Source organism: Scyliorhinus torazame, chromosome 19 (assembly GCF_047496885.1).
Source record: "Scyliorhinus torazame isolate Kashiwa2021f chromosome 19, sScyTor2.1, whole genome shotgun sequence".
Lineage (NCBI taxonomy): Eukaryota > Metazoa > Chordata > Chondrichthyes > Carcharhiniformes > Scyliorhinidae > Scyliorhinus > Scyliorhinus torazame.
In genome coordinates, this window is record NC_092725.1 from 61,568,628 (window position 1) to 61,582,395 (window position 13,768).

The 13,768-nt window shown below is 41.2% G+C and overlaps 1 protein-coding gene across 1 annotated transcript in view; it reads left to right on the top strand.

Annotated features, from left to right (window-relative positions):
• htatsf1 (HIV-1 Tat specific factor 1) overlaps positions 1-13,485 on the top strand; it is a 32,282-nt gene extending 18,797 nt beyond the window's left edge. The window contains exons 6-9 of the mRNA XM_072484407.1: positions 911-1,010; positions 2,238-2,327; positions 2,450-2,587; positions 10,800-13,485. Coding sequence (XP_072340508.1) covers positions 911-1,010; positions 2,238-2,327; positions 2,450-2,587; positions 10,800-11,228 — 757 coding nt within the window. The 3' untranslated portion in view covers positions 11,229-13,485. The remainder of the gene's footprint in view (positions 1-910; positions 1,011-2,237; positions 2,328-2,449; positions 2,588-10,799) is intronic.
• The last annotated feature ends 283 nt before the right edge of the window (positions 13,486-13,768 follow it).

The window sequence follows — 13,768 nt, forward strand, 5'->3', positions numbered from 1 at the left end:
CATTAATTCCCTCTACATGCAGGACATGCAGTGGCGGCAATGTATTACATGCAAGAAGCACATCAACTCACCAAGGCTTCTATCGGCAGCATCTTCCAAGACTGCAAGTTGTAGCACGTAGAAGGACAAGGGTAGCAAATGCATGGAAATATCACCACCTGCAAATTTCACTGCAAGCCCCACACCATCCTGACTTGGAACCATTTCATCATTCCTTCACTTTCGCTGTGTCAAAATCCTGATACTCCCTATTAGCATTGTGGGTGTACCTACACCACATGGGCTACAGCAGATGAATAATGTGGCTCATCACACCATCTCAAATGGAATTGATGGGTAACAAATGCTAGCTTTGCCACTGACACCCACATTCTGCGAAATAATGTTTTAAAAATGTTAATAGGCCTGCCAATATAACCATTTAACTCATGCAGTTCCTCATACCTCTCCCATGTGTAGGTTTAAAGACATCATTTCTGGCTACTCACAATGAATAAACAACATGTGAACCTAATGGGCATCAGATGAGAGAATGCATTGCATCAATTTGAAATAGAAATTTGCTCCAGGTTTCCTCTGGCTTGGGGGAGGAGTTGGGAATTTACAAGAGTCTGCCTATCTACAGAGGAACATTTCCTATACTGTCTTCTGACTCGCTTTACCATGTAATTAAATATTTTAGCCCTAAAAGAATGTGAAACGGTTACAAACAACAGCAGAATAATCTTCTGTTGCATGATATACCATGAGCAACACCAACGGATCTGCTAGTAAGTGTTTATTTGTCTCATAACGTTATGCGAAAGCCATGCTGAGGTGTGGACTCCTGCATATACAGAACTCCGCTTGTTTAGAAGCTTTTAATTTTAAGGGGAACTTTCTGTTAACAAACCCGCATCCTTGTTGTTAGGCAGCTGGATTGGAGACCAGAAAGAAAAGCTGGCAGTTCACGATTGCGATTCGAACGAGTTGTAATTCTTAAGAACCTGTTTCATCCGAAGGATTTTGAGGTAGGTCAAGGCACAAATGGAGTATGCATTGACATATGTTTTTCAGGTTTACTCTCCGTGTTCTCTAAAGCCATTTATGTATCAAGATTAAATCAGGTTTTGCTCTAATTGTACCAGAAGTTGCATTAAAATGGTCTACCTACCTGGGAAGCACACACAGCAAATCTTCCAGGCTGTTTTAAGACCTGGACAGATTGGTGAATCTGCAAAAGACAGTTTACTCCTAGGGGCTCTGAATTTTGCAGCTGTTTTCAACCCCTGAGTTTTCATGCTGACCTGTTTTAGTTTGAATCCGTTCTGTATTAATCTTTAACTATTAAATTAATATGGTGGCAATAAGAGAATTATTATCCATGGTCAGTGCTCCTCTGGTTACGAGACTGAAAGTTTAAACGTCACAAATTGCCAAACCATGAAATGTACTGAGCTTATGATGATTCTTTGTCAACTTGGGCACCGACACATGATCAAAATTTTATCCCAAGTTTCAATAGCCTGCATGACCGTGGTACCTGGTCTCAGCTTAAAAAAAAAAATCGCAATATTTTCATTATCAATTGGAGAACATAAACTAAATATCATCTGTGTACTCATTTTTTACATACTTGAAATTCTCATGTATGAGATGGGATAGTGTAGCTTTATTACGTTTCAAATTAATGTAAAGACTGAAGAAAAGGAATGGTAAGGCACACTATACTTTATCATTACAGTGATTTGGGATTACAGAATAGTTCTTGGCAGGGGATTAGTTTTATAGAATCCCTACAGTGCAGAAGGAGGCTATTCGGCCCATCAAGTCTGCACCGACTCTTCGAATAAGCATCCTGCTCATTTTACGAGTGTCCAAACCCCGTAATGCCATAACCTAATCTGCACATTAAGGGGTAATTTAGCATGGCCAATCCATCTAACTCGTACATCTTTGGACTGTGGGAGGAAACCGGTGCACCCAGATGAAACCCACGCAGACACGGGGAGAACGTACGAACTCCCCACAGACAGTCACCCGAGGCAGCAATGCTAACTTGTTAGAACGTCAGATTCTCTACTCAAGCATTGGTTTCACATAGATCGAGAAACAGTCCCAATAGTAGGATTTCACTGTCTCAGTAGGATTTAACTTGTCTCATTTCCTGCAGCAAGGCTGCTCAAACCAGCGTGAGATAATGTCACACTCAGAATATTATGGCCCGTGTTCAAAGCTTAATAAACTTTTATTTATAGGAGGAGCCATTGGCTTTGAATGAGATCCGAGATGACGTTCGGCTGGAATGCGAAAAATTCGGTCAAGTCAAGAAAGTACTTCTATTTGATGTAAGAATTTTTGCTGTTCAAAAAAAAATCAGACATATTTACTATGTGACATGGATCATATGTATGGATTTTTTTTTTAATGCAGACATGTTTTAATGCTGAATCTGTTCTCTAATTTCCAGAGACACCCTAATGGTGTAGCCTCTGTGGCATTTAAAGAGCCAGAACAAGCAGATATGTGTGTATCGATGCTGAATGGAAGATGGTTTGGTGGACGCCAAATAACTGCTGAAACATGGGATGGTGTCTTTGATTACCAGGTACAAAGGAAAGATTGGGATGAAATGCTTCTTGGAATATAGTATCGTTACTTCTGTTGACCAGTTCTTAATTTGAATGGTTTAGTAAACGTACATACTTAGGATCAGGCAATTTATCCTCTTGTAAACATGATTAGGGAACATTTAGAGTAGTCCCATTCAGTGCAAGAACAGGCTTGAGGGACTGAGTGGCTTCTCCTTGTTCCCATGTGAGGCAATATAAATTCAGTGGTACAATTTTAAGGGACATCAGGACAAAGGATAGAGGCAAACCTTTGAAGGTGACAGAACAAAATAAGTTGAATGTAAGTCGTAAGACTCCTCGAGTCTACTCTGCTACATTCCCAGTTGACATTACTACTGATTGGGAAGATCCCAGAATGGAACCCTGGCTCAAAAAGATCAAAATTTTGACTTTTCTTTTCGTAAACGTAGTGGAACAGTCACAGGACTGCCAATTAGTTTTTAACAACAACAAAAAATGTTTATGAAACATGAAAAGATTGGTTATAATACAATACTTCTTCACACCCCTTTATCTTCACAAATATACTCAGATTTAAGAACAACACCCCACTCTGAAAGCAAATGACAGAGGCCACTTAATTCATTCTTTTGTGGATTTCTCCTCTAATTCCTCCTTGATGATTGTCACAGAAGTTTCCAAATTCCACCCTCAGAAAGACTATCTTTAAAATCTTCTTTCAAATAATGATTTCCATTAGGGCAGCACGGTAGCATAGTGGTTAGCATAATTGCTTCACAGCTCCAGGGTCCCAGGTTCGATTCCCGGCTTGGGTCACTGTCTGTGAGGAGTCTGTACGTTCTCCCCGTGTGTGCGTGGGTTTCCTCCGGGTGCTCCGGTTTCCTCCCACAGTCCAAAGATGTGCAGGTTAGGTGGATTGGCCATGCTATAATTGCCCTTCGTGTCCAAAATTGCCCTTAGTGTTGGGTGGGGTTACTGGGTTATGGGGATAGGGTGGGGGTGTGGGCTTGGGTAGGGTGCTCTTTCTAAGAGCCGGTGCAGACTCGATGGGCTGAATGGCCTCCTTCTGCACTGTAAATTCTATGAAAATTAGCTATTTTCAACAAGAATCTGCCTCCAGGTTTTCCAACTGTCCTTTTGACTCCAGATTTTCCAATTCTCTCCAGGATTCAGGAGTCCTTTGTCTTGAATTCTTTTACACAAAGTCTGAGATTGAGTCAAAGAACAAAGAAAAGTACAGCACAGGAACAGACCCTTCGGCCCTCCAAGCCTGTGCCGACCATGCTGCCCGTCTAAACTAAAATCTTCTACACTTCCGCGGTCCGTATCCCTCTATTCCCATCCTATTCATGTATTTGTCAAGATGCCCCTTAATCGTCACCATCGTCCCTGCTTCCACCACCTCTTCCGGCAACGAGTTCCAGACACCCACTACACTCTGTGTATTAAAAAAAACTTGCCTCGTACATCTCCTCTAAACCTTGCCCCTCGCACTTTAAACCTATGCCCCCTAGTAATTGACCCCTCTACCCTGGGAAAAAGCCTCTGACTATCCACTCTGTCTATGCCCCTCATAATTTTGTAGACCTCTATCAGGTCGCCCCTCAACCTCTGTCGTTCCAGTGAGAACAAACTGAGTTTATTCAACCTCTCCTCATAGCTATTGCCCTCCATACCAGGCAACATCCTGGTAAATCTCTTCTGCACCCTCTCTAAAGCCTCTACATCCTTCTGGTAGTGTGGCGACCAGAATTGAACACTATACTCCAAGTGTGGCCTAACTAAGGTTCTATACAGCTGCAACATGACTTGCCAATTTTTATACTCAATGCCCCGGCCAATGAAGGCAAGCATGTCGTATGCCTTCTTGACTACGTTCTCCACCTGTGTTGCCCCTTTCAGTGATCTGTGGACCTGTACACACAGATCTCTTGACTGTCAATACTCTTGAGGGTTCTACCATTCACTGTATATTCCCTATCTGCATTAGACCTTCCAAAATGCATTACCTCGCATCACATTCAGATTAATTTCCATCTGCCATCTCTCTGACGAAGTCTCCAAAGAATCTAAATCCTGCAGTATCCTCTGTCAGTCCTCATCGCTATCTGCAATTCCACCAACCTTTGTGTCGTCTGCAAATTTACAAATCAGACCAGTTACATTTTCCTCCAAATCATTTATATATACTACGAACAGCAAAGGTCCCAGCGGAACATCACTAGTCACAGCCCTCCAATCAGAAACGCACCCTTCCATTGGTACCCTCTGCCTTCTATCATAGATTATCATAGAATTTACAGTGCAGAAGGAGGCCATTCGGCCCATCGAGTCTGCACCGGCTCTTGGAAAGAGCACCCTACCCAAGGTCAACACCTCCATTCTATCCCCATAACCCAGTAACCCCACCCAACACTAAGGGCAATTTTGGACACTAAGGGCAATTTATCATGGCCAATCCACCTAACCTGCACATCTTTGGACTGTGGGAGGAAACCGGAGCACCCGGAGGAAACCCACGCGCACACGGGGAGGATGTGCAGACTCCGCACAGACAGTGACCCAAGCCGGAATCGTACCTGGGACCCTGGAGCTGTGAAGCAATTGTGCTATCCACAATGCTACCGAGCTGCCTGTCTATGACCTAGCCAGTTCTGTATCCATCTTGCCAGCTCACCCCTGACACCGTGTGACTTTACCTTTTGTACCAGTCTGCCATGAGGGACCTTATCAAAGGCCTTACTGAAGTCCATATAGACAACATCCACTGCCCTACCTGCATCAATCATCTGCAACACTCACTGCTCTACCTGCATCAATCAGCGGTTTATTTCAACTAACCTCAAAGACTGTAGTAAGGTATCACAAACCTTAGAACTACGTCACATATCTTTCTGGCTTCTTACTAGCCAACTCCTTCTCAACTATATCTGTAACTTCACTGAACAGCATCCTCTTCTAGTTCCAGTTTCCTCTTTTCCTTTAACTTCAGACTTCCTGGAAACTCCTTCATTTCTTTAGTTTCCTTAACTAGCTGGCTTTCTTTACTATGTTTTTTCTTCTCACAAAGTTAAGAGCTGCTCACCCTCTAGTGTCCCCTCAAACTTCTATGAACTCATTAAGCAAATCGCACCCTAAAGGTGACCCTGGTTGCTAAGCAACCACTCATACCTTATCCAAGCTTCTGAGTACTTTTCAGGCCATAAACTCTTAAATACAATAGTTTGACTTGGAATCAAAAGCCCCACACATGCAAAACCTTTGTCTAACATCTAACTAGGGTATTACCCTTACACAGAAACACTAAATTAAACTCACATAAATCTATACCTTATTTCTAATATTTAACAATGCAACTATAGATCACCTAAAGTTACCTCTGCTTTCCTGACACTTGCCACTCAGTAAAATCTTGACTGAACTTCTACATTAACTCCCATCTTTACAATAGAGAATTTAAAACATTCACAACCATCTGAATGAAAATTCTTTCTCTTAATTTCAATCTAAAATGGTTGTCCCTTATCCTGACACTAAGCTCCCTATTACTAGACTCTCCAGCTTCTTAGTGTCTACCATTTATCGATTTGATGAACTCGCCTGTCATTTTTCAAAGCTGTAGACCGTATTATACCAATTCTTCCTCATAGAGCAGCCCTCATCCCAGGAATCAAGCTAGTGATCCTTTGTTATACCCTATCCAAGCTAAGTATAGTTCCTTTGCGAAGGAGACCAAAATTACACGGTACTTGCGTGTGATTTCACCAAACCTCTATACAATTGCAGCAAGGTGACCTTATTGTTACACTCCAAGCCTTCCTAATTTTGTGATTGTTAATTTTCTGTGATTCAGATAAAGGAAGCCCCCAATCCCTTTGGCAACCACCATTTACGGGTCACACGCATTCTAAAAATGTTCTGTGTTTGCATTCCTCCTACCAATGTGGATAATTACACACTTCCCCAAATTGTACTTCATTTGCCATCTTACTTCACAATTGCTTAACTGGTCTGCATCCCATTGCAACTTCTCTTTGTTATCATCATGGCTTACTTTCCCTTCTTAGCTTTATATCACCAGCAAAGTTGGATGCATTCCACTTCCTTTACTCATCTAGGTCATTGATATAGATTATAAATAACCCAGGTCCAATTGATGATCCTTGTGGCACCCTGCAGTAACGTGTAGAGTTAATAGAATGGTGCCAGGGAGGCAAAACTTCAGTTAATGTGGAGAAATGAGAGAAGTATGGATTTTTCTGCTAAGAACAGAGGAGCTATTCATAGAGATAATCAAAATTATGAGGGATTTTGATGGTGTAACTCAGAAGAAATTATTTCCAGTGGCAGAAAGGTCAATAGTCAAAAACCAGGAAAAGTTGAGAAGCATTTTCCTTTTACACACCCAAAGTGTTGTGACGTAGAACACACGGAAAGGTTGATGGAACCAGATTCAAATAACTTTCAAAAAGGAATAGGATGTATATTCAAAGGAAAAAATTGCAGGCGATAAAGGAGCAGAACAGCGGAGTGAGACTAATTAGACAGCTTTACCAAACAGCGGGCACAAGTGATGGCTAAATGTCCTACTTCTGGCTGTAAGATTCTGTGATGATCAAATTAATACTTAATGGGGATCAAAGCATAGGGAAGAGCAGGAACTCTGCCATTTAGAAAATTTCTAAATACACAAGGCTTTATGTTTTCTTCTTTGCTCTATCTGGTTTGATTGATCCTTTGTCTCTCTCCTCAACCAGCCTAAAGCGATCTTTCGTTTATCATTGATATGTGGATCTAGGGGAAATGAAAACCTAATTTATTTAAATTCATTTATAATAAAGTCCAAGTAATAACTAACCATCATCACTTTGGTTTCATGTATTTTTTTAGTTCTATTGCCGAATGATTCACTGTTGCTATTTCAATGGTGTGTAATTCTTGGCTCTTTCTAGCTACTGCAGTTCAACATGGAAAAAGAAGAGAAAAGTGACTTTTTTAAAAATTCCTTACTCTAGAATTGCGGCCTTGTTTGAATGATGGTATCAGGATTCAACAAACTCAGCTTGCATAAAAGTGTCTTGCTTTGTTTTATTACAAGCAAGCCAGTGGAAAGCAAGACCACTGTGCTCAGCCGGTGGAATGTACCCAAATACAGAATCAACCACAGCCCTTTTTAGGGCATCATAACCGATTGCAAGAAGTTCCAGCTATACTTCAGATAAGAGTTGCTATTTTTAGAGGCATTGTTCCAGGCAGTTAAAGGCAGGGCAGTCTGTAGTTGAATATGATTGCAGTATTCTGGTGTCTGATTTTCTCTTTATAGGCTGGCCAGTTGTATCAGTGAAATGTTATTTAAAATTTGTTGATCTAATTTCTGCAGCTATGTTTGTAGTTCACACTACTCAAGATTTTACTCGATGACTTCAGCTAGTGCTGCTGAATGAGCCATCTGTCTGAAGAGCCCCCTATTCTTAAGGAGAACAGTGCTACAAAGCAATTTCTTTCCGACAACCTCACCCACAAGTGCTGCCTGTGACAAGATGGAATACCCATCTGTAGGGGAGGGGACTACTAGAGCAGCCTATATTTGAAGCTACTCCCTCAGTTCAGCATGTCGCGAGGGTGTACAAAAGCTCTAAATTCTCTAAATTTCCCCTTGTGAGAGCTTGTTTTGGAGTTTTTCAAGAGCTGGAGGTGGCTGAAGCCAGGCCGATTTATTTTGCAGGGCAACAGTCAGTCCTTGTGGCCTCAGTTCGTAGTATACATCAATCCAGAGAGTGGTCAGTGTTTCCCTCAGCACCGATGTTTTAGTATGCGTTTCCTCCGTTCCTATTAACAGTTTCTCCTAAAAATGAGCCGATGTCAGTCATAAAACAGACAGTTATGTATTTTTTCATTGTTTAATGTGATTCCTTTCCTGAGGGCAAGGCGTTTGGAAAATTGCAACCCAGCTCCCACTGCCCCACTTAAATAATTCAAAGCAAATGAGATGATCTCTGCTATTGAGGGGCTAGCTGCTGCATGCTAACAAGTTTCTGTGGCACTGCCGTTTCACTGCCATGGCTCATTTTTAGGAAAAACTGTTAATCGGAACGGAGGAAATGCATACTAAAACTTTGGTGCTGAGGGAGACACTGACCACTCTCTGGATTGATGTATACTACGAACTGAGGCCACAAGGACTGACTGTTGCCCTGTAAAATAAATGTGGTACTTCCACTCAGGTACTGGATCAGACACACTGCTGCATCAGCAGCCTCATGTTACAGTGATGCATCCAGAGAAGGTCCGGTACCTGTCTTGGCGGAGTGTGATACTTGTCGCAAAACCAGCAGTGGTTCAAATTGGAGGGATGGTGAGCTGTTAAATAGATAGATGATAGGGCAGCACGGTGGTGCAGTGGTTAGCACAGCTGCCTCACGGCGCCGAGGTCCCAGGTTCGATCCCGGCTCTGGGTCACTGTCCGTGGGGTTTGCACATTCTCCCTGTGTTTCCCCACAGCCTAAAGATGTGCAGAATAGGTGGATTGGCCACGCTAAATTGCCCTTAATTGGAAAAAATGAATTGGATACTCTAAAATTTTATTTTTAAAAAAGTAGATAGAAGATTTAGGAATTAGGCAGAGGGTCAGAAAGTTTAAAAATATAACGAGTAATCATGGTGGGAAGGAGCAAGGATATTTACTCCGTTGTAGGGCCAGTGCTGGTGATTGCTAACTGAATAGGTTGTATTGAATAAGCCTGCAAGGCAATTCCTAGTCTGAACTTGGTTTAAAAATGGTGTGAGCATAATTGAAATAAATTGCAATGTTGTTGACATGTCAAACCAGAGATAATGAGAATACCTTACTGATATTTCAGATATATTGGTGTAGAACCACCTGATTCCTCAGTAGACTAACTTTCAATCTTAAAAAAACAGCTTACGGTAGTTAAACAATTTGGTGTGAGCAAAACTTTTGTCATCTGGCAGTATTGTAAGCAAATCATATATAAAATTACATTAAGACATTTTATTTAGGGACTTCAAATGCATTTTCAATAAACATTGTCACCTACCTGTCAATGTTTTAATAGGAACTTGAGGCTGAGTATGACTTGAATATTATGTTGTGGACAGAAGGTGGAATGTGCTGGCTGGTTATAATGAGTGCCTAGAACATAGAACAGTACAGCACAGTACAGGCCCTTCGACCCATGATGTTGTGCCAGCCACTTATCCTAATCTAAGATCAACCTGACCTACACCCCTTCAATTTACTGCTGTGCCTGTCCAAAAGTCGCTTAAATATCCCTAATGAGCATGTATCGAGTCAGTTTCCTTCATATTCAATTCAAGTGTGACATGTTTAAAATTCTTATAGGTGCAAGCTTCTCCCATTTGGGAGTTCTGACTTTCGGTTAAACTAATGACAAGACTAACTTTGATTCATAGAATTTACAGTGCAGAAGGAGGCCATTCGGCCCATCAAGTCTGCACCGGCTCTTAGAAAGAGCACCCTACCCAAGGTCCACAGCTCCACCCTATCCCCATAACCCAGTAACTCCACCCAACACTCAGGGCAATTTTGGACACTATGGCCAATCCACCTAACCAGCACATCTTTGGACTGTGGGAGGAAACCGGAGCACCCGGAGGAAACCCACGCACACACGGGGAGGGTGTGCAGACTCCGCACAGACCGTGACCCAAGTCAGGAATCGAACCTGGGACCCTGGAGCTGTAAAGCAATTGTGCTATCCACAATGCTACCGTGCTGCCCCTACAATGCTACCGTGCTGCCCTTTATAATCAAAGATTGAGGATTACTTTACTCAAGAAGGGCATTTGGGTCTTTCCAGTCAAAATGTATACTTACACAGCATGTTTTAATATGGTCAAATAAAGGGGTTTAATACACTTGTTATTTTTAAGAATTGAGCTAACTTGCAGTGAAACTACCTGTCCTAGAAGGTGTAGAACTTTACTGCTTCTGCCTAATCTAAGCAGCAAAATGTTTACCCATTTCTAGCAGGACAGCATGTTTATGAAGCACTTTTTAAAAAATCAATCAAATTACAGTGCAGAAGGAGGCCATTCGGTCCATTGAGTCTGCACTGACCCTCCGAAAGATCCCTGTAACCGCTCCTAACCTGCACATCTTTGGACACTATGGGGCAAGTTAACATGGTCAATCCACCTAACCTGTAATAAATAACCTGTTTATATATCATTTTGAACTTGCAGATTGAAGAAACTGTGAAAGAGAGAGAGGATCGATTGAAATCGTGGGAGTCATTTTTAGAAGCTAACCCATCCTCCATTAAGTCTGCCGATCAACAGACGATCACACAGGCAATCGGTCAAGTGTCTGTGGAAATCCCAGCTCCCCCAGAGAACAGTACAAAACTGTTGGAGGATAATAGAAAATCGTCAGTGGAGAATGTAACGCCTTTAAAGGATAATGGGAAACCATCAGTGGACAGTCCAACACCTTCAGAGAACAATAGCAAAGCATCAGTGGACAATGAAGCCCCTTCCAGAAACAGTAAAGGACAAGATGTGATCGATGCTGTGTCTGAAGTGGAAGAGGCTGAAGAAGCATGGAATGAGGAAAATTTATCAACGGACAGCAGCATCGATGGAAGTGATGATGATGCCGAAGAAGATCCCTGAATTCTTTATGGGACCTTGCTTTTAAATGACTGCTTGGAAACTCATTTTTAACTGAAATATTGTGGAACATGGTGGCTGAGTATCAGATGTGCATTTTTTCAATTGCTAAATTGATTGCTCTAAGTTGGAAAAAGCTTCTTAATATTTGGTAACAAATATATATTTGTTGTAAAGAATTGTGCTGTTTTATTCTGAGTGATATTCTAGATAAATTCTTAGCCATTCTACTAATAAAACCACAGAAGCTCATCAACTAATTAAGAACCATCCAGCATTGGTAGAAATGCATTCTGGGGTCAAATTATAAACCATTCTCAATTTTTCCGTGCTGTTTTGTTCTTACTTTCTCCAAGTTGCTTAAAATTGGAGTGCCTCACCTTGCTGTATATTTCACTTGAGTGCAGGCAGTCGACGGCAAGTGATCATTTGTCAGTGTTGAACAAAGTCAAATATGCAGGATACCGCTGCAAAGTGCAAAGTTCTCCATGTGTCAGTTCGCTCCATCTATCAGTGTGAATCATTTGAGTAGCAGTAAGAGGCAGGGACCTTGGGGTGATCTTTTCCCCCTTACCTTTCTCTCCTCATCCCACCCTCGCCTGAAGAATTTTTATTTATGTGCTGTAAACTTGTGAAAATCATGGACAGGTAGTAATCCACTGGTACATCCAGCCTGTCCCACGTATACATCACTATGTACACTTGACACTGCACCTGAAGTTGTGTAATGTTCTGGGAAAGGAAAAATATTGCAAATGTGAGCTAATTTAGGAGGGGAGGAATTTCCTTAGTGAAGAAACAGTAGCTGTTTCTAACTTGACTGACGAGAAAAAGTGCAATGGTGCATTTTGCGACACACAACTGTTCAAGGGGTGGTTTCTGGAATGTCGAAGCTATAGTAGGTAGAATCACTTCCAAGATTAAAAGCTGCAGCTTCTAACTCTGGTACGGTGAAATTATTCTCCTTACACATAATATCAGCAGTTCACTTTTATTTATAACAGTAAACCTCAGATAAAAATTCACCATTTGAATGACTCCTGTATATATTTGGAATAAACTGGCTAGTTAGTCAACTTCGCTGAGCAGGAGGAACCATAATAGCAGCAGACCATTCTGTTGCGTTGCATCTCTGCTGGGTACATTTTGTTGTGCGGAATCTCAAAAAAGGGTTTTGAGTTTGTGATGATTTGAATTACATCACCATATATTTTAACACTTAAGTACACAAGTTATCCAGCTATGATGAATCTATCAAATCAAAGTATTAACATTGGTAAGGTTCCCAGAGTTTTGTTGCCTTTCTCAAACTGTGGGCATCTCTCTTGTGGAGAGATTTGATTCTACTCTAAATTCCCCAATCCCTTTGCTGTTTTTTGCTTGTAATTTATTTGTGTGAAGTGAGCACTTCACGTATTGCTCTTTGCTTCAAGCTTTTATAGCATGTGCCTTCTGGGACAAGTTTGAACATTTAACCATTGTTTTAAGAGGATGCTGATTGGAAACGTGTTTAGTTCACCTGTTCCACACCCGATTGATTTGTATTAGTTTGCTCATGGCACTGCCTCTAAACCTCAACTTTAAAAAAAAACAAAGTCAGAAAATGCTGGAAATGCTCAACAGGCCTGTCAGGATTTGTGGAGAAAAAACAAAGTCATGTTTAGGTCGATGATCCTTTATCAGTGGTCTGATGAAGGGTCATATACCTGAAAGGTTTCTCTCTGCAGATGTTGCCCTATCTGCAGAGTATTTCCAGCATTTTGTCTTTTTATTTCAGATTTCCAGCACCTATATTTTGCTTTTGTAATTTTAATGAAGCTTCAATTTGTAAGTGGTCATTGTGACACATGGTCAACTTTTCCTTTGGAATAACATCGCATTCAAGAGGTTCTCAACAAATTGCTTGGATTAGTTGCAGTATCTTGACTCCTCGGGACGTAGTCCAGTAGAATGTGAAATTCAAGAACATTTTCTTGTGCATTTTAAACTAGTCTTTTGGGACTCCAGATAATTATTAGCATTTTTTAAGAACTTTGCTCTCATCTCTCTCTACCCCATCTCATCCCAACATTGAAGGTTTTGTTTGCAGGTGGCATGTTAAAAGATCCAGCTTTTGTTAGCATCACAAACTTTTCTGAACTGTCGTGTGGCAAATTAATTCTGTACCTTCTATGGTGCACGATGAACGCCTCTCTAGTTTTCTCATGAATGGAAATTTAAGGTTGTCCTTAATCAAATTAAATAAATGAATATGAAGTTAGAGTTTTTCCAAACAGTCAAGTCAATCTGTTATATTTCTCGTCTGTCTGTTTATTAATAGAACTCGAGCCAATCTCAAGTCTCCTGTCATCATTCCTTCGATCGTCTTTTTTCCCGCATTCCCACTGTTGAAAATGAAACTTAAATGGCTTAGACTACCAAAACTGGTCTTTCCCAGGACTACTCCTATAATTTTGGAACTTAAGCTAAAACCTCCCTACCGCTCTTTTGAGTTACCTTTCTTTTACTATTGTAACACTTGTGGGTATCTTTACCCCCAGGAA